A 16,371-nucleotide genomic window follows, 5' to 3' on the forward strand; every position below is an offset into this window, starting at 1 on the left:
CTCATTCCTTTACCCTCCTGCTGGTTCTTCAGCTCCAGGTGCTTTTTGAGTAGTAAATTTGCACTTGGATCCAGTTGCCATCACCAGAAAGGAGGTGGGATAGGGTGCTGGTGTCTCAGAGAAGCTGCTGTAGGATACTTGCTCTTAGTGCCAGTGGTTTGGCACTGAGCAGATGCCTCCTGAGCAGCCCCTACAGCAGGGTTCAGATTCAGGTGGGAGAGATGCCGGGTGACTCGCAGGCTTGGTAGCTTGGGTCCACATGGCTCCAAGCCTGGTGTGATCTGTGCTCCGGTCTTCCTCCATGGGCCATTGCATTGCATCATCCTGAAAGAGCATCTCATTCCTTTACCCTCCTGCTGGTTCTTCAGCTCCAGGTGCTTTTTGAGTAGTAAATTTGCACTTGGATCCAGTTGCCATCACCAGAAAGGAGGTGGGATAGGGTGCTGGTGTCTCAGAGAAGCTGCTGTAGGATACTTGCTCTTAGTGCCAGTGGTTTGGCACTGAGCAGATGCCTCCTGAGCAGCCCCTACAGCAGGGTTCGGATTCAGGTGGGAGAGATGCCGGGTGACTCGCAGGCTTGGTAGCTTGGGTCCACATGGCTCCAAGCCTGGTGTGATCTGTGCTCCAGGAAAGGGACTGAATTTGCTGGTCACCATCTCAGGAGTACTGCTGGTGTCCCTGGGACTGTCCCTGCCCACTGTGGCGTGCTGTGACTCTGGCAGCCCTGGGCTGGGTAGAGCCCAGCTGCTGGTGTGGTATGGAGGTGGTGTACTGTGAAGCCAGATTTTATTTGAGGTCCCTTATTTTTGCTGCCCTTTCCTTAATTCAGATACTTCTGCTGGAAAAAAGGTGGCAGTGCTCCCTCCCGCACTATCCTCCCTTGCTGCCTGCTGGCTGTCCTGCCTGAGCCGCAGCTGGACCGTGCGCTGGGTGCTGGAGGGTGCAGGATTTCCCCGCAGGGTCTCTGCTCCATCCATGGATACACAGATCCGTCACAGCATCCTCCTGCCAAGGGACAGCAATGCTGACCCTGGCTCCCCAGCTGAAGTCATGCTTGTTTTTCCTTTACCCACATCTCCATTCTCCTGTCCCACATGAGCCCAGGGCCACTGCATGGGTGACAGTGGGGAGGTGGGTAGCTCTGGCTGGGTCTTTGCACGGCACTAAACAACACAGAGCCCATTCCCCAGCCTGAGGAGCTTAAGAAGGGGACCTGTGTCTGCTAGCTCAGTCCCTAGTGCCCTATGGCTTGCTTTTCTAGCACCTGCAGGTCCTGTACCACCTCTCTGGGGCTCCTGGGGATGCCAGAGGAAAGGCAGCAGTCTCAGAGGTTTCCTCTTCTGGACTGGGAGATCCCAGAGCTGCCCGCACAGCCAGGGCAATGGTCCAAAGCATCAGCAGTGCAAAACTGGAAGGGTACCACTTGCAAAGTCCTGATGTTTTCATCACACCTGTGGGCAAGGTGAACTTGCCCCACAGGAAGGTTTTTTTCCTATCTGGGTTTGCTGTGGCCAGCAAGAGCAGAGGAACAGGGGGCTGGGAGCAAAGCCCTGGGGGTGTCAAGCCATCAGGGAGGCATGCGTGGCCTGTTTTGACATTTCCTCTTGCCAGACAATTAACTGAGGGGTAATTGGCTGTAATTGCCACTCAGGGGTTTAATTGTGTCCCCCCCCTCACCTCCACCCCGGAGACACGTGCAGGAAGCGGAAGGGTCACCAGGAGCATCCCTGTCCCACGGGCTGCGGCTTCTCTCAATTATAACTTCAAAGGCTCCCAGGAGCTTTGAAGCTCACTCCATCCCCAGAACAATTCCCTTTGCATTGAAAATTAAACTCTTATCAGTGCCGTCAAAGAGGCTGTCCCTTCCCCTTCGGTGCCTCTGGTTTCCCAGCTCTCCCCAGCAAAATGCCCCAGTGCCCCAGTGCCCTTCTCTCCCCTCTCCTTGCTTGGCACGTGACCTGCTGGATCAGAGGGAGCCTGATCGGCCCCTTTGCAAATTGCTTTTCTACTGACTAATTAAAATGCTGATGAGATAAGTCAACATATTATTAATAATTATTGTATCGTCTACTTTGATTTACAAAGTCAAACAGGAAATGATTTTGTTCAGACACAGGGTATCTAAGGAGCTTGAATGATGCCTTGCAAAAGCTAATTATAATGGGAGCACCTTGAGTGCCAGAGAAAGGCCTCCCATGCTGCCCACGTCCTCCCTGTCTGCTCCCCACCAGCACCTCTGTGGTCTGGCCCCACAGCGTCCCCCTCTCTGCATGGGCTGGGGTCAGCCCAGAGAGCTGGTGGGCTTCTGCCACCCAGGCAGCTGCCCCAACACCTGGCATGCTCCATGTTGGCTTTACTGGCGGGACCACCAGGAAAGACCTTCAGAGGTGGTTTGCACCTCCCCATCTCTGCCCCTCCACTCTGGGTAAAGGGACGTATCCTGAGGCCCCTGGGCACAATTAGCCAAGAGTGCTCTTCCCTCATTCTGCAGTAGCTCAGAGAGAAAACTGGCAGAAAGGCACCAGATTTGCTTAAACAACCAGCTGAGAGCACAGACAACATATTTCTGCCCATAGGATGGTCCCTCAGCAGTGTCTGTGCATCAGGGATGGGGATTTCATGCTGGTGTACAGTGCTGCTATAAATGCCCCGGGACTGAACTGATTGCAGAGCAAAGCCTATGCAGCAGGGGACTTTTTTTTGCCTGGCTCTGGTCCTGCAGCCAACAACCAGTTCATGGCTTGGATGAACCCCATCTGACACGTCAGATCTGTTACAGAGCACGGTCCTCCTTTGCCCCAAGCTCAGCTTGCAAAAACCCTGTTCCCAGTCCGAGCTGTGCTGTGTGCTTGCCATTTCAACCCCCTGCAGGGTCATGTCTTTTTCCTTGGAGCACCAAAAGATATTGGGGCTCTCCCATCTGCCCAGGCCATGTCTTCTGCCCTCCGTCACTTTGATGTTCTTGTGCCATTTCTTGGGTTTATCTTCCAATCCGGAGCCTCTGCCTCAATCCAGGAATACCAGCAAGTTACAGGGCAAGCTGCGGCAAAACTCATTTTCTTTGGAAAAAAAGGTGGGTAGGAAGGGAACATTGGAAAATAAAGATTTAGACTAGTAATTGAGATAAAAGCTCATCTCTCAGTGCTTGTTCAGTAAATGCTAGGTTATTGCTAATTCCCCAGACGCTGGTCACTACCAGGAGTTAATCACCTGCAGTGAAGCTCAGGGTAGTTAACTGCCTGACAAATCCCTCCTTAGCCACAGCAGTGACTGATTTCATGGGGATTATCTCCATTAATGCCTCTCATCTAATGATTTATAGCTGCAATAACGTCCTTCTCTTTTTTTTCTCTCTCAGTGACAGTGGTGCAAGGGGCCTGGCAGCTCCGGGGGAGGTGCTGGAGCTCAGTGCTTGCTCTTGGGACAAAGGAAAGTGCTGGATGTCTCAGTGGCAGCAAAAGCTTTGCTATGCCAGGCAGACCTGGCATCCCTCCTGGAAGCCATCCCAGGGTTGGGGAGACCTTGTCCCTTGGCTCCCTCCGTGGGCACCGCAAGGGTGGTGGGAGGCTGAGCTGCTGCTCCAGGGGGACGTGGTCTCTCCTTGCGTGTTTGTCCCCTCTGCTCCTCCTCCTCCTCCTCCTCCTCCTCCTCCTCCTCCTCCTCCTCCTCCTCCTCCTCCTCCTCCTCCTCCTCCTCCTCCTCCTCCTCCTCCTCCTCCTCCTCCTCCTCCTCCTCCTCCTCCTCCTCCTCCTCCTCCTCCTCCTCCTCCTCCTTCTCCCCACTCTGCTGCACCACACAGGCCCTGGGAGACTTCTAAAACCTTGCTTAGCCGCCCAGGTATCTTGTGTTTGCATCTTTCACCTTTCATAATCTGGCAAATTTTTTTATAACTGGTGTTGACTTTAATTTAAACTACTAGGCAAGCCCCTGAATACAGATGCAACCATGTCCCCCCCTCCAACGCGTGTGCTCACCACGTTAATTATGATGTCCTCATTTCCATCTCACTAGGGGATCTTGTCGCAATGATGGGGGCCGGGCTGAGCTTCGTTTAATAAAAGCCACTTCAAACCGTCAGCTGAGAGCAAGGCGATGCCGGGAGGCTGGATGCGTGCACAGTGCCTGTGCTCTTGAACCAATGGTACCCAGCGTCAGAGACTCCCCTCCCTGGCCATAAGAGCCTGTAGTTAAGATGAAACAGAAAAACCCTTCAAGTCGTGGGGATTCCTGAAGCAGTTCCCTCCATCCCAAATGCCTGGCAGGTCCTGGGACCTGGCAGAGCTCGTGGTACCTGTGTTGCCTTGTGGCATGCTGGGAAGATGCACCTGTGGCATCTGAGCCACCAGTTCAGGTGGCCTGCCTTCCCTCCATGCATTTCCACTGATGGCAGAACACTTGCCCTGTGGGCCAGTGGTAGAGGTGTGGTGTTTTGGGCTAGCCTCAGACTGGGATCCCAAGGTGCTGCGTACGACCCTGGGAAAGAGCTGACAGTCCAGCTGCTGTGCAAAAAAGCACCAAGTTTGAAAGAGTGATGCTGCAAATGCAAACCCTCCAAGTTCTCCCCTGTGGTTGATGCCGACCATTGCCGGTGCTTGGAGATGGACATTTAGCTCCCTGCTCTCTGTCAGCAGTGAGGATGCTGCCAGCTCTGGCAGTGCCACAGGTGTGTGGGGACACCGCAGTCATGAGCACCATCTCCTCTGCCAGACTTGGGGGAGAAGTGAATGTCTGGAGACCCAAAGCAACCACACTAGCTGGAGGCCAAGGCATTTTTGGTGCACACAATAACCTCATATTTCCCTTGCCAGACACTCCTAGAGAGCCCCGAGCCCCACAGACATTGCAGAGGGGAGCTGGCTGTGCGTTGCGGGGAGCATCCCTGCTCGCCACCCTCAGCTCTGCCCTCGCCCCGCGTGTCTCCTCCCATGCGCAGCTCTGCTTCACTTCCCCCCCGGGGAACTCGGCAGGGAAAAGACAGGAAACAGATGTTGTGTTAATTTGTGCTCAATTAATTTCGACAACGACTTCCACACCTTCCGCAGCGCCACAGTGCGTGCACATGTTGATGCAGGAGCGGGGAGCTGGCTGGCTCCCACCGGCCCCGGTGCAGGGGTGTGCAGGGAGCTGTGCTGTGCCTGCTGCTGTACACACTTCAGGGCACCCCTGTACCCCTTGGCCAAGTGGCAGGAGCGTATCCTGGGTGTCACAGCACTTTCTACAGGCTCATTCCTGTGGTTGGGAAGCTGAGGCATAATAAGAGGGGTGCTGCTGCTCACCCCTCCAGCAAAGCACACAGGTAGCCTGACCCCTTTCCATGTTGTCTGCCTGAGTGCTGGGGTGCAGAGCAGGTCTTCAGTGATCCTAGGACGAACCTGGGCATTTCTGGAATTCAGAAGACAATTTTTTTAAAAGAACCAGAAATATTTTGCTCTCCTGGCAGTGGCTTGACTTTCACACCCTCTGCCAGCAATATTCCCCTCTGAATGAGCTTTCGTTGAAGTTTGCACCTGGAGCTGCTGCCTTTTCCGGGTTGCTTTAAGCTCTTTAGGAGTGAGAAGCAGAGTTTTCTCCTACATGCAAGATGCTGGGGAAGTTTTGAAGATGCACATCACTGAAATGACTGCTCTGATCGCCCTAGCACTAGCAGAAGGCACAGTAACACCTGCTCCCCAGGTTAAGGAGGTTAGATGAGGAAGGACCTTCCCATCTGAGGGGGGAGAAGGGAGCGGGCTGTCTTACAGGTATCACTGATAACCTCTTTCCAGTATCTCTTATGCTCTGGAGGTGTGATGCCCTCCCCTAGCCATGCCTTGTCCCTGCAATGCTGGCGGCCACGTAGCGAGGCTGTCGGGTGCCTGTCCCAGCAGATCTGTGTTCTCATCAGCTCCCACAGTCACTGGGGTGAAGTCTTCAGGCTCACACCCTCTGAGCTGAGCATCAGGCTCCTTCTCTCAGGGCTGCTGTTGGTTTTGTGTCTGTAATGAAACACAGGTCACCACTTGCATAAGAAAACACCATTTTTGCCCCATCAGAGCAAGCCCAGAGGTTTATTTTAATGTACTTGCAATGCTGCTTAAAAGATTTGTTTTCCTGCTCTGTGCACCACTGCTGGAGCTTTGCTTGGCTCCCCAGTCCCCCCAGACAGCACACAGGTAGGCAGGGCATGCACGGTGCCGAGGTGGGGGGCTGCTCCCTGTCAGCTGCCTTCAGTGGGGCAGGCACAGCCGGCAACCCAAGGAAGGTGCAAGCAGGGGGGTGCTGAGGCTGTGGGGGACGATGGTTTGGTAGGCAGAGCAGCATGTGCTGCAGGGGTGCCAGTACCTTCCCCAACTTCTGCAGGGCTGCGTCTGGGGCTGCCCTTCACAGCTGGAATTGGGCACGGTGGTGGGACTCAGGCATCTTCAAAGCCAGTTGCTAAGTCCAGGGAAAAGTCAGAAGGTTTGAAGTCTTCCTCTGCTCCTCTTCCTCCTCCTCCTTCTCCCATAAGAAGAATTTGGGGTTCCAGACCCGTCCATGGGGGATGTGATTGTGGTGCCTGGTTTGGACAGGGATGTGAGCTGAAGAGGTGGTGGGAAGCGCCCAGAAAAGGGAAGGTCTGTGGGTCCTGATGAGGGGTTGGTGGGGTTGGAGAAGGTGGAGAGGGAGACATGTGAGGCAAGAGCAAGCCCCCAGAAGTGTCCTGTAGCGCCCAACAACTAAGTTCAACTTGTCCCTCAGCTATGGAGCTCATTTGTATCAAAATCTCACTACTTCTTCTCATTTCTCATCAGTCAAAACCACCTAGCATCCCTCCCTTGGATGACACAAATGTCCCTGTCCCTCTAAACTCACCCAGACCACCCCTCCATTGCAATCCTGCTTGCTGCAACCTGCTTTTGCCCAGCATCTCCTCCCCAAGCTCATCCTGCTGCCACTGCTACACTGAATTTTAACCCCAGAGCTGTCAAGCTGTAAGCACCCGGGACATCTGACCTCACCTTGCCTGGGAAGAAGGGGGCTCTGAGCCCCCATGGACCCCCCATATCTTGCTGGAAGTCCTGTGTTCACTGCATGCTTCCCCTTCACCCCATGGTATGCACCCCGAAGCTCATTCTCCAGCTGGAAAGCGTCCTGTTTAGTTTGTGCATGGAGATTGCATGAGTCAGAAGGGACCCAGGTGAGCACCATGTAGGTGCCTTCCTGCTGCTGCTGTGAATGGCAGGCTGAGCACCAAGAAAAGGGACTTGCAGACATGGTCTGGAGGGTTTGGAGCCCTCCCAAAAACACACTGCCATCAGTTTCTGCCATCAAATCAGACTCGTGCAAGCATTCCCCTCTACAAACAGGGGTGCACTTCACCCAGCTCTGCATCAGGGTGGGCTGTGAGAGTTACTGCCCAAATTAGTGCTGGGTAAAGTCTGCTCATCCTCATTTTTCTTTGGCCTGTGGCAGCAGTGATCTCTCATCCAGGCACAGCTGCAGGAGCAGAGGGAGTTCATCCCGGGCTGGGTGATGGCAGACTCCTGCATGCCCTGTGCTTGCCTGGTGTTCGGGGACGTCTGGAATGACCTGTTCTCTCTCTGTCCTGCAGTGGTGTTCAGGGACGTCAGGAATGACCTGTTCTCTCTCTGTCCTGCAGTGGGATTCAATCAATGAAATGGATGAGTTTTTCAGCCCCATCCACACCTACCAGGTCTGTAATGTCATGACCCCCAACCAGAACAACTGGCTACGGACCAACTGGGTTCAACGGGACGGTGCGCGGCGGGTCTATGCAGAGATTAAGTTCACGCTGCGGGACTGTAACAGCATGCCGGGCGTGCTGGGCACCTGCAAGGAGACTTTCAACCTCTACTACCTGGAGTCTGACCGGGACCTGGGCACCAGCACCCGGGAGAGCCAGTTTATGAAGATCGACACCATCGCAGCTGATGAGAGCTTCACCAACGTGGACCTGGGGGTGAGGCGCCTGAAGCTGAACACGGAGGTGCGGGGTGTGGGGCCACTGAGCAAGAGGGGTTTCTACTTGGCCTTCCAGGACATAGGTGCTTGCATCGCCATCGTTTCGGTGCGGGTATACTACAAGAAGTGCCCAGCAATGGTGAGGAACTTGGCGTCCTTCTCCGAGGCTGTGACTGGGGCGGACTCGTCCTCCTTGGTGGAAGTGCGGGGAGAGTGTGTGGGCCATTCGGAGGAGAGGGACACCCCCAAAATGTACTGCAGTGCCGAGGGAGAATGGTTGGTGCCCATTGGGAAGTGCGTGTGCAGTGCTGGCTACGAAGAGCAGCAAGATTCCTGCATGGGTGAGTCCCTGCTTCTTGCTAGTGGTGCCTGCAAGGGGAGGGATGGCTGCAAGGGGCTTTTGCCTCTTTGGGGAAGGGCTGAGCACAGAAGCCTGCTCACAAAAACTTGGACAGCCAGCCTCTTTGGAGGCCAAGGGCTGCCCAAGCCTTTACTGGCCAGCTTCATGCTTCTAAAATGTGTCACTGGTACCACCAGCAAGCTCCTTGGGAGCTCCTGTGAGCCTGACTGTGACAGGTCCTGGTGCACAGGGCATGGCTTTGGGATGGGGACTGGCTTTGCAATGGGGGCTGGCATCGGGACAGGGGCTGCCCTGGCTTCATCTTTCCCTACCGTGGAGTGTATGGCCCAGAGGTTCCAGCCCGGTGCCCCCTGCAGCTCTGCTGGTGCACTCCAGCAAAGCACAACTGGGCCTCTCCAAAATGCCCCACCGCTCGCTTCCCTTTGGCAGGGGGTTTGAAAGCAAGGAATGCAAAAAGAAAAACACTGAGTTTTTGTGAAACAAGGTTATTGCGTCCATCCATCACCTGGGGCTGCCGCAGAGCCCCGCCGTCCAGGGGTGCGGAGAGCCTTCCCGGGAGCCCTCTGTGCCGCTGGGCAGATGTCAGGCTGCCGACTGTACAAACTGCGATAAGGAGGCGGGGTGACCAGCAGCAGCCGTGCACCAAGCACAGGGATGTGTGTGTACAGAGCACGGCGCTCGGGGCTCCCCAGGAGAGCCCTCCGCACAGATTTGTTTGCTCTCGGTTTCTTTATGGGAGGTGTTTAGGGGAGCAGCACAAATAAGAGTGCGGGATTTTTGTTTGAATTTTGTGGAAACGTCAAGTGTACCATTTGTCTCAGGGAGACTTGATGCAAGGTTAGGACGTCTGACGCTGGACTGGAACCGATCCAGGTGCCACTGGGACCTGCGCCGGTGCCGGCAGATCCCCAGCTACGTAGCGTGGGAAGGACGGGCAGAATAAATGCTTCTATCCAAAACTCCTCTGGCCTGTGACCACTGATTTGAAAGTCGTCCTGGGATAGATCTGATAATTCAGAAAGGGTCATCTTCTCCCATGTTAAAGAGTGGGTGCTAAGTGTGCATGGGGCCAGGCACGTGCTACCATCGGAGGGGGCACTGGCATGGGCTGCCTGGACAGCTGGGTCCCAGCTGCAAGGAGCTGCAAGTTGGAGATTTGGTTCAGAAGGTCCAAACAACCCTTCCCTGTATTCCCCCTCCTGTGGTCCTGTTACAGCAGGCTCTGCCTCAGGAGATCACCACCTCAAAGCCTGGAGGCTGAGGGAAGCCCTGGCATCAGTGTTGTCCTCAGCCTGCCTCATTTTCCTGTGTTTCCTCAGACATGTTTGTCTCTCTCCTGAGAGCAAAGCTGTGGGAGAGCTCCTTCTCTGCCCTCCTGCCCTTTTCTGGTGGGATTGCCCCTACCCATAGGCATGGCACAGGAGGAAGTGTGGTCCAACCTGCCTCCCCAGATGGGGTGGACCCAGGCAGAAGCTGGCCCTTCTGCATGCAGGCGGACTCAGACCCATGCTGCTCAACCAGCAAAGCTCTCGGGTGAAGCTCTCCAGGGCTTGTGGCGTCAGAAACAGGACAGAAATGTCACTGGATTTTCTCTGACCTCAGTGTCGTCTCACCCTCCTGCCTTCCCTGTCCCATTTATCCAGTTCCTAGCACGGGGAGTTTGATAGCCCAGCATCAAGCAAGCAGGGGCAGCACCTCCTTCCTAGCACCTCCTTTGGTGGGTGCGTGTGGAACAGGAGTACCTATATTTACACACGAAAGCAAACAGATGCAAATGTCTGTTCTAAGCTTCTTGTGCTTGACTGGGGCAGAGTTCATTTTTCACGGTGAAAAGTGCCTTTCCAGAATGATTTATAACCCCAGTGGATCTGTTGGAGTTGGAAATTAGCCGTTTTAATTGTCAGGCGGACAAAAGCAGGATTCCAGTGGCTGTCGCCCCAGCAATTTTTCATTCTCCGTCACAGGGATGAGATGATATAAATCACTCCTTGTGGCCCTAATAATCTTTCTATAAATATCAGGGAAATTCATTTTTTGCTTGGGGGGAAAAAAATTAGACAGAAGATACTTTGCCTCTATGGCAGTCTTTAAAATGTGATTCCAAATTAATTTCCTTCCGCCTTTCACAGCCGGACGCCTTATTTGTCAAAGCTAAAGATGTTTGAACAGTGGAGGTTTCTCCCCCTCCTCTTTAATGTTCATTTTTCTAAGGACCTGCCAGAGTGATGGAAGACAGCTCAGGAAACCAGATCATGGCCAGAGCTGTTCCCAGCCCTTCAGAGGAGAAGGAAGGCTGTGCCACAGAGCTGGGAAGGACGGGGTGAGGTGGTACGTGGTGGAGGATGTGTAGGAACCTGGGAACTTCTCTGCCTCTCGTCCCCTTTACTGTCAGCCATCACCTTGGGTGCCCCTTTGTTTGGGCAGGAGGATGGTGGCTGGGATCTCTGACTCCTTGCACTTACCCCGGCGGGATCCACACATTTCATCTTGTTGTGATGTCCTGGTGTTTACCATAAGGATGTGAGGGGCAGTTTCCATGGGATCGGGGAGGCCAGATCTCAGCGCAAGGGGAACTGGGGTCAGGACCACACTAAGGACACCAGCTAGGCTGGCATCAGATGTGTCACAGCCCTGCATTGCACAAGACATTTGTCCCCCATATCTGTGCCTCATGCATCTGCAGATTTATCTTCCGAGGCACAGGACCCCCTTTTCCAACTGTGGCTGGGCACGGGTGCTGCAGTGCCTTACTGGGCAGAAACCAAGTTTGAGCATGAATTGCCACAGCTGCTGATGAGGTCCTGGGGACTGCCAGCTCCTAAAATTCCCAGCTTCTAGTCCCACGGCATCTTCTGCCACAGCCACCCCAAGGGTGAAACCCCTCGGGGTCTTTCTCCCAGGGCAGCACAGCCCTGCTGCCCCACTCATTTTTCCCCTCCGTTTTCAAGGCTCTGAAGAACTTTGCTTCCCTCATTCCCCTCATCCACAGCCAGCCTCGGATGTGCTGCTCTTTCCTCCTTGAAATGTACCAGTCCACAGCAAGACATGTTAGTATCTCTTACACGCAGCAAATAGCGACTGCCCTGCCTAAATAGCAGACTAAGCAATAGCATAAGTGAAAAGGATCTGTCCCAGCAATTTATCAAATAAGAAGACAATCAGCATAATTCACCTTATTTATATGCAGCTGCTGTACAGGACAAATAGAGACCCATTTCAATAAGGTCAGTGCAATTAGAGAAATGAGAAAGGGGAGCACTTTAACCTTGGGTCTGCTTCTGTGGGAAGGGAAGAAACCCACAAGCCACCTCCTCAAACAGCCGTGAGGCTGAGATCCAGGACATGCGTACCACGTCCTGTGGATGGATAGAGAGGTGGACAGGGAGGCTCAGGCAGGTGAGGACAGTGGCTCTTCACCCACACCCCTCCTACCAGCCCTGGCCAGCCCCTCTTTGGGGAGGGCTGCTGGGCTCCTGAGCCACCAAGGCTTTGGGGCTGTGGCCCTTGCATCGGGGTCAGCCTTTTGGGGCAGATCTGAATTATTGCTTGGGCTGTGCCTGTCACCAGCTATCAGTGAGCAAAACTGGAAAGTTGGGCTAAAAATCTGTTTAGCTGATCGCGAGTTGTACATGTGCAGAGAGTCGGTTTGGACCATTGGTAGCAGTGCCACGGCTACGGATCATGGTGCTGCTCCCTGGGAGCTGACACAAACCCATCCATCCAGCTGCCAGCCATGGAGACCTCCAGGAGCGCAGAATCTCCCAGGAAGCTTTTTCTTTAACAAACAAATGAAAAAGGGTAAAACGGCCCCCTTCCCTGCTGTCAGAGCGGGTGGATGAGCCTTTGGCAGAAATGCAGTTCCCAAAGAGCATCTTTGCGGTATATTCATGGGGTTCAGGAGTGGGACTCGCTGTTCAGACATTTTTGTCAAAAGTTTGGGACCAGGCATCTTAGCCACCGGGTGTCCTGATTGCTCTGGCTGCTTTCCTCCTGCGGTGCTCAGGGGCTTCAGTTTGGCTGTTGCCTTTAGCTGGAAAACAGTGATGAGGGAGCAACAATTAAGCAATTGCTGCTCCATCAGCCCATTTGCAGATGAGGACGGGTGTTTGTAGCCTGCCAGGGCTGAGCGAGAACAGCTACTGAACAGGGGTCTGATGTGTGTGGCTGAACGAGGATCTGGCCCTGGGGTAGACTTTATCCAGCTCTGCTTAAGCCGAAAAAATGGCCTGTGTCCTCTGGACAAGGAGAAGAGAGGGAAGCTGTCACTGCTGGGACCCTTTTCCCTCCAGCTCCCAAACTGAAGGAGAGGTGGGAACAGGAGAAGGACTGCTGGCCCCTCATGGACAAACCCCTCTGCTGCTGGGCTCTCTTGTGCCTCCTGTGGCACATGGCTGGTGGAAATGGATCTGGAAAGTCTGGTTAGCAATCTGGAAGCCAGCTAATTTTTTCCAGTTGGTGGGATTCATGCTGATGAACCAATCAGCAAACTTAATGTACCTTAAGCCTTCCTCGTGGGCAACTTTAATCGAGCAATTAAAGCACCACGGCATTGCTAATTAAGAGGAGAAAATACCCAGCTTGGTAATTATGTGCTTGTGAATACAGTTTTGCATCCATGGACCTTTAAGAAGAAAGTCAGTGGAGACTGACTTTCCAGCTGGGGGGAGCAGAGCTATATGGTGTGAGAGGAGGGGAAACCCCATCCAGCTGCACCCCATCACCCATGTACCGTGCTGGTGGGCACAACCCTAGCCACACAGGGTCAGGGTAAGCCCTAGAAATGCCAGGGGACAGAATGACACAGGTGAAGCCATTGGCAGGGGAAGCCAGGTCAGAGACATGGACTCCAGCTGTGCTGGGCTGGGCAATGACCTGCGGCCACAGCAGCACACCTTTGCAGCTGTGTGAACAGATGTGGTCCAGATGCTGATATTGGAAGGGGAGGAAAGGTGGAGGCATGCGACCTGCTCTCCTTGGGCTTGGGCGCGAGGGGACGGACCCCTTTGCCCAGTGCACTGCAGGTGGGGATGCTGCTTGCCCCTGGATACCTACCCAGGGAGACCACAGCCCGTGCTCCCTTCCTTCAGTGCAGAAAGGGTGGAGAAGCATGCGGGGAGGAGGAAAGATATGCTAGTGGGTTAAGGGAGCCCACCAGAGCCTTGCTCCATTCCCTTCTCTCCCCAAACTCCTTGTCCCTAAGTCAGAGATGCTCTGAGAAGCCTCAGGCTTCTCTCCCCTTTTTCTGCTAACAGCGATTTTTTTCCCACCTGTGTGAGAACATCACAGAGCAACCATGAGCTCCTTGTGTTGTGTCTTCACGTGAAACAGCCGATACAGGCTGCTCGGTTGGAAACAGGACACTGGTCTTGTTGGGCTGACTCCAAGCAAAACCCCTCTTTCCTGGCTCTGAGCTACATGGGGCCCCCAAAAATGTGCCTGGGGATCACACGTGCCTCTGCCAATCAGCAAACCTGGGATTTCAGTGCACCCATTACCAGGCTGGGCTCCACCTCCCTTAGGTCCTGCCCGGAAGCATATGTACCATATATCGAGGTGACAGATAAATGTATGTCAAAATACCCTGTCATTGCAACTCCAAACAAACGTGTTGGAATACTTTTTGCATTTCTTCGCAAATCGGTGTGGATTTCAAGGAGACTTTCTATGCAAATCCCAGCGCACGCATGCCAGCTCAGAGCCGCAGGCTTGGCGTCTGTGTTGCACCTCAGTGACACCCGCTCAGAGTCTCCCGTGCCTGCTGGCATGGTACCAGGCTGTCGTACCCAGAGCTAGACTGCACCAGTGCCCTGGGTGCCCACCACAGAGGGCTTCTGCCGTGAGTGTACCAAAATAAACCTTTCAAGGGCAGGAGCAGTGATAGTTTTGAAGATGCGCTATGGGAGTTATGCAAATGTCCTTTCAGTGATGCCAGGCAAGAAAATCAAAGAAACTTAGTGACTCACAAGATTTTCATTGTTGGTTTGCAAGCCAGTCAGCCGCTTTGTAAAGACAGTAATACCGTCTGGTAAGATTATATCGCCTTCTGTTTATCCCATGCAAAGCCCCACACCCTAAAAAAAAGAAGACAGTTTGTTTTCCAAACCACATGAAGTAGGACTGTTCAGGATCCAGGCAGCAGACTTCAGATGGGAACAGACTGCAAAGAAGATGTGTCAGAGACACAAATTGCTTGCGAGGTTTGGGCTGGACATTAGGAAAAACTTCTTGCCCGGGAGGATTATCCAGCCCTGGGACGGGTCACTGGGGAGGCGGCAGGATCTCCTTCCTTGGGGATTTCTATGACTAATCTAAACACAGCCATGACCACCATGATGTAGTTTTGGGGATAATCCCAGCAATACCAGGAGACTGATCCAAGCACTAGAGGCATGGGTGCTGCTGGGATCCTTGGATTCACACTTGTCTTCCAGCTTATAGTCCCAGACCTGGCTGCTAATTAGTCTGTTTGGATCCCAGGTCTTCTGGGCTGCGTGTGCATGGATAATTTAGCACAGCGAGCGTGCTGGAGAAGGCAGGGTGCAGGAAGAGGTGATCTCAATATCTCCAGCACCTTCACTCCCTCCTCTAAAACTCAAGCAAGTGGCCAATTGCATTTACTAGGAAAACAAAACAAAGCAGACCCGCCAACATGTGAAACCATTTTTTTTCTCTGGTTAGGGACAAACAAAAAGGTCAGAGATGACTACAGAGCTGCCCTTTCCCCACAAACAGAACAACATGTTTTTTGTCCCTGGCTGAATATTTTATTGTTTGCCACTTTTCCTCTGAGTTTGCTGTGTTTAGCCACTGACACAGATGAAGGGTGAGAATGACGCTAGGCTGGAGTTCAGGGTATTGATGAGGATGAAACAAATTTCATTTGTGCTTGGTAGGTCTCTGTAGTCCCTATAAGAAGTGCTGAAGAGCAGCTGGACTCTGATGGATGGATCTGGCAGTACTCAAAGACCTTCACCAGTTTTGGAATGTGGTTTTGTGATTTGAACTCTTTTTTTCCACAGAACTTGGCCAGGTTCAGGTCATGAACACAGGTTGTTACTCTGGATTAACAGTGTGCAGGTGCTTGGGAAGCTGTTGTTGGGGAGTTCAGAAAAAGTCTGCAGGAAAGACCTGGCATTTTGCACCGGTACTTACACTGGAGATGGTGCAATGCAATGGGAGGCTGGGGACCTTAAATTCGCTACCAGCACATTCGGAGGCTTGGTGTGATCGCCTTGCATGGGGAAGATGCTCCTCGTTCCCACAGAGCAGTAAGACTGTGCCAAAAATTTGTTCTGTACTTGGCATGAGATCCAGACACCACCCATGTCACTGCTTCTTGTGTGCTGACTTCTTCCCCTTCCTGAAAACAAGATGCTGCTGCTGACACTTCCCTGTGAAGAAGAAAGGGATCCAAAAGCTGGTGGTGCTCAGCTGTGCGGGGGCGAGAGCTGTGCTGGCCCCTGCAATGCTCTTCACTTGCTTCTGCTGGAGTGCTGGGCACCCTTATTTTAAAGCTCAGCCCCTATATATATCCATAGCTATATGCATGTGGTGAGAGGGCTCACAAACCCTCCAAAGCTGCGTACCGGTTCCTGCAGGGACTGGGATCAAGTTCTTGGTGTTTTGTATGTCCTTTCTTCATTTATGCATCTTTGGTCCCTGAAGCCTTGCAGCAGGGATGCAGGGTTACCTCCAACACTGTCATCTGCAGGGGTGGCTCCCATTCTGCCCTGCTCCTTCCTGAACACAGCGTTTTCTGGGTTTGTCTTTGGTCTGGTGAAAAGTGTGTTTTTTTCAGAAGCCTTGGATAGTTCTGTGTAAAACCCTCCAACAAGACTGAGTTTTGAAAACAGCTTTTTTCTAATTCTAGCATTAGGCCGCCTGTTTCCATCCAACTCCTACAAGCTGTAGCATTTCCCCAGATAAGCTTTATAAAAAAGCCTTCGCTCTGAGAGCGTGCCAGGCTGTCTCACCTACATAAGTCTGCACAGTGTCACCTCGACTTCGCTCCCGCAGAAGGACATCTGCACCAGGCAGCAGAGCAGCACTCACAGCAAACTGGGATTTGG

General features: G+C 53.3%; 1 protein-coding gene across 1 annotated transcript in view; it reads left to right on the forward strand.

Annotated features, from left to right (window-relative positions):
* Positions 1-16,371, forward strand: part of EPHA8 (EPH receptor A8) — a 52,134-nt gene that overhangs the window by 15,401 nt on the left and 20,362 nt on the right. Inside the window, exon 3 of the mRNA XM_019474523.1 lies at positions 7,619-8,282. Coding sequence (XP_019330068.1) covers positions 7,619-8,282 — 664 coding nt within the window. The remainder of the gene's footprint in view (positions 1-7,618; positions 8,283-16,371) is intronic.

Source organism: Aptenodytes forsteri, unplaced genomic scaffold (genome assembly GCF_000699145.1).
Source record: "Aptenodytes forsteri isolate BGI_AS27 unplaced genomic scaffold, ASM69914v1 Scaffold253, whole genome shotgun sequence".
Classification (NCBI taxonomy): domain Eukaryota; kingdom Metazoa; phylum Chordata; class Aves; order Sphenisciformes; family Spheniscidae; genus Aptenodytes; species Aptenodytes forsteri.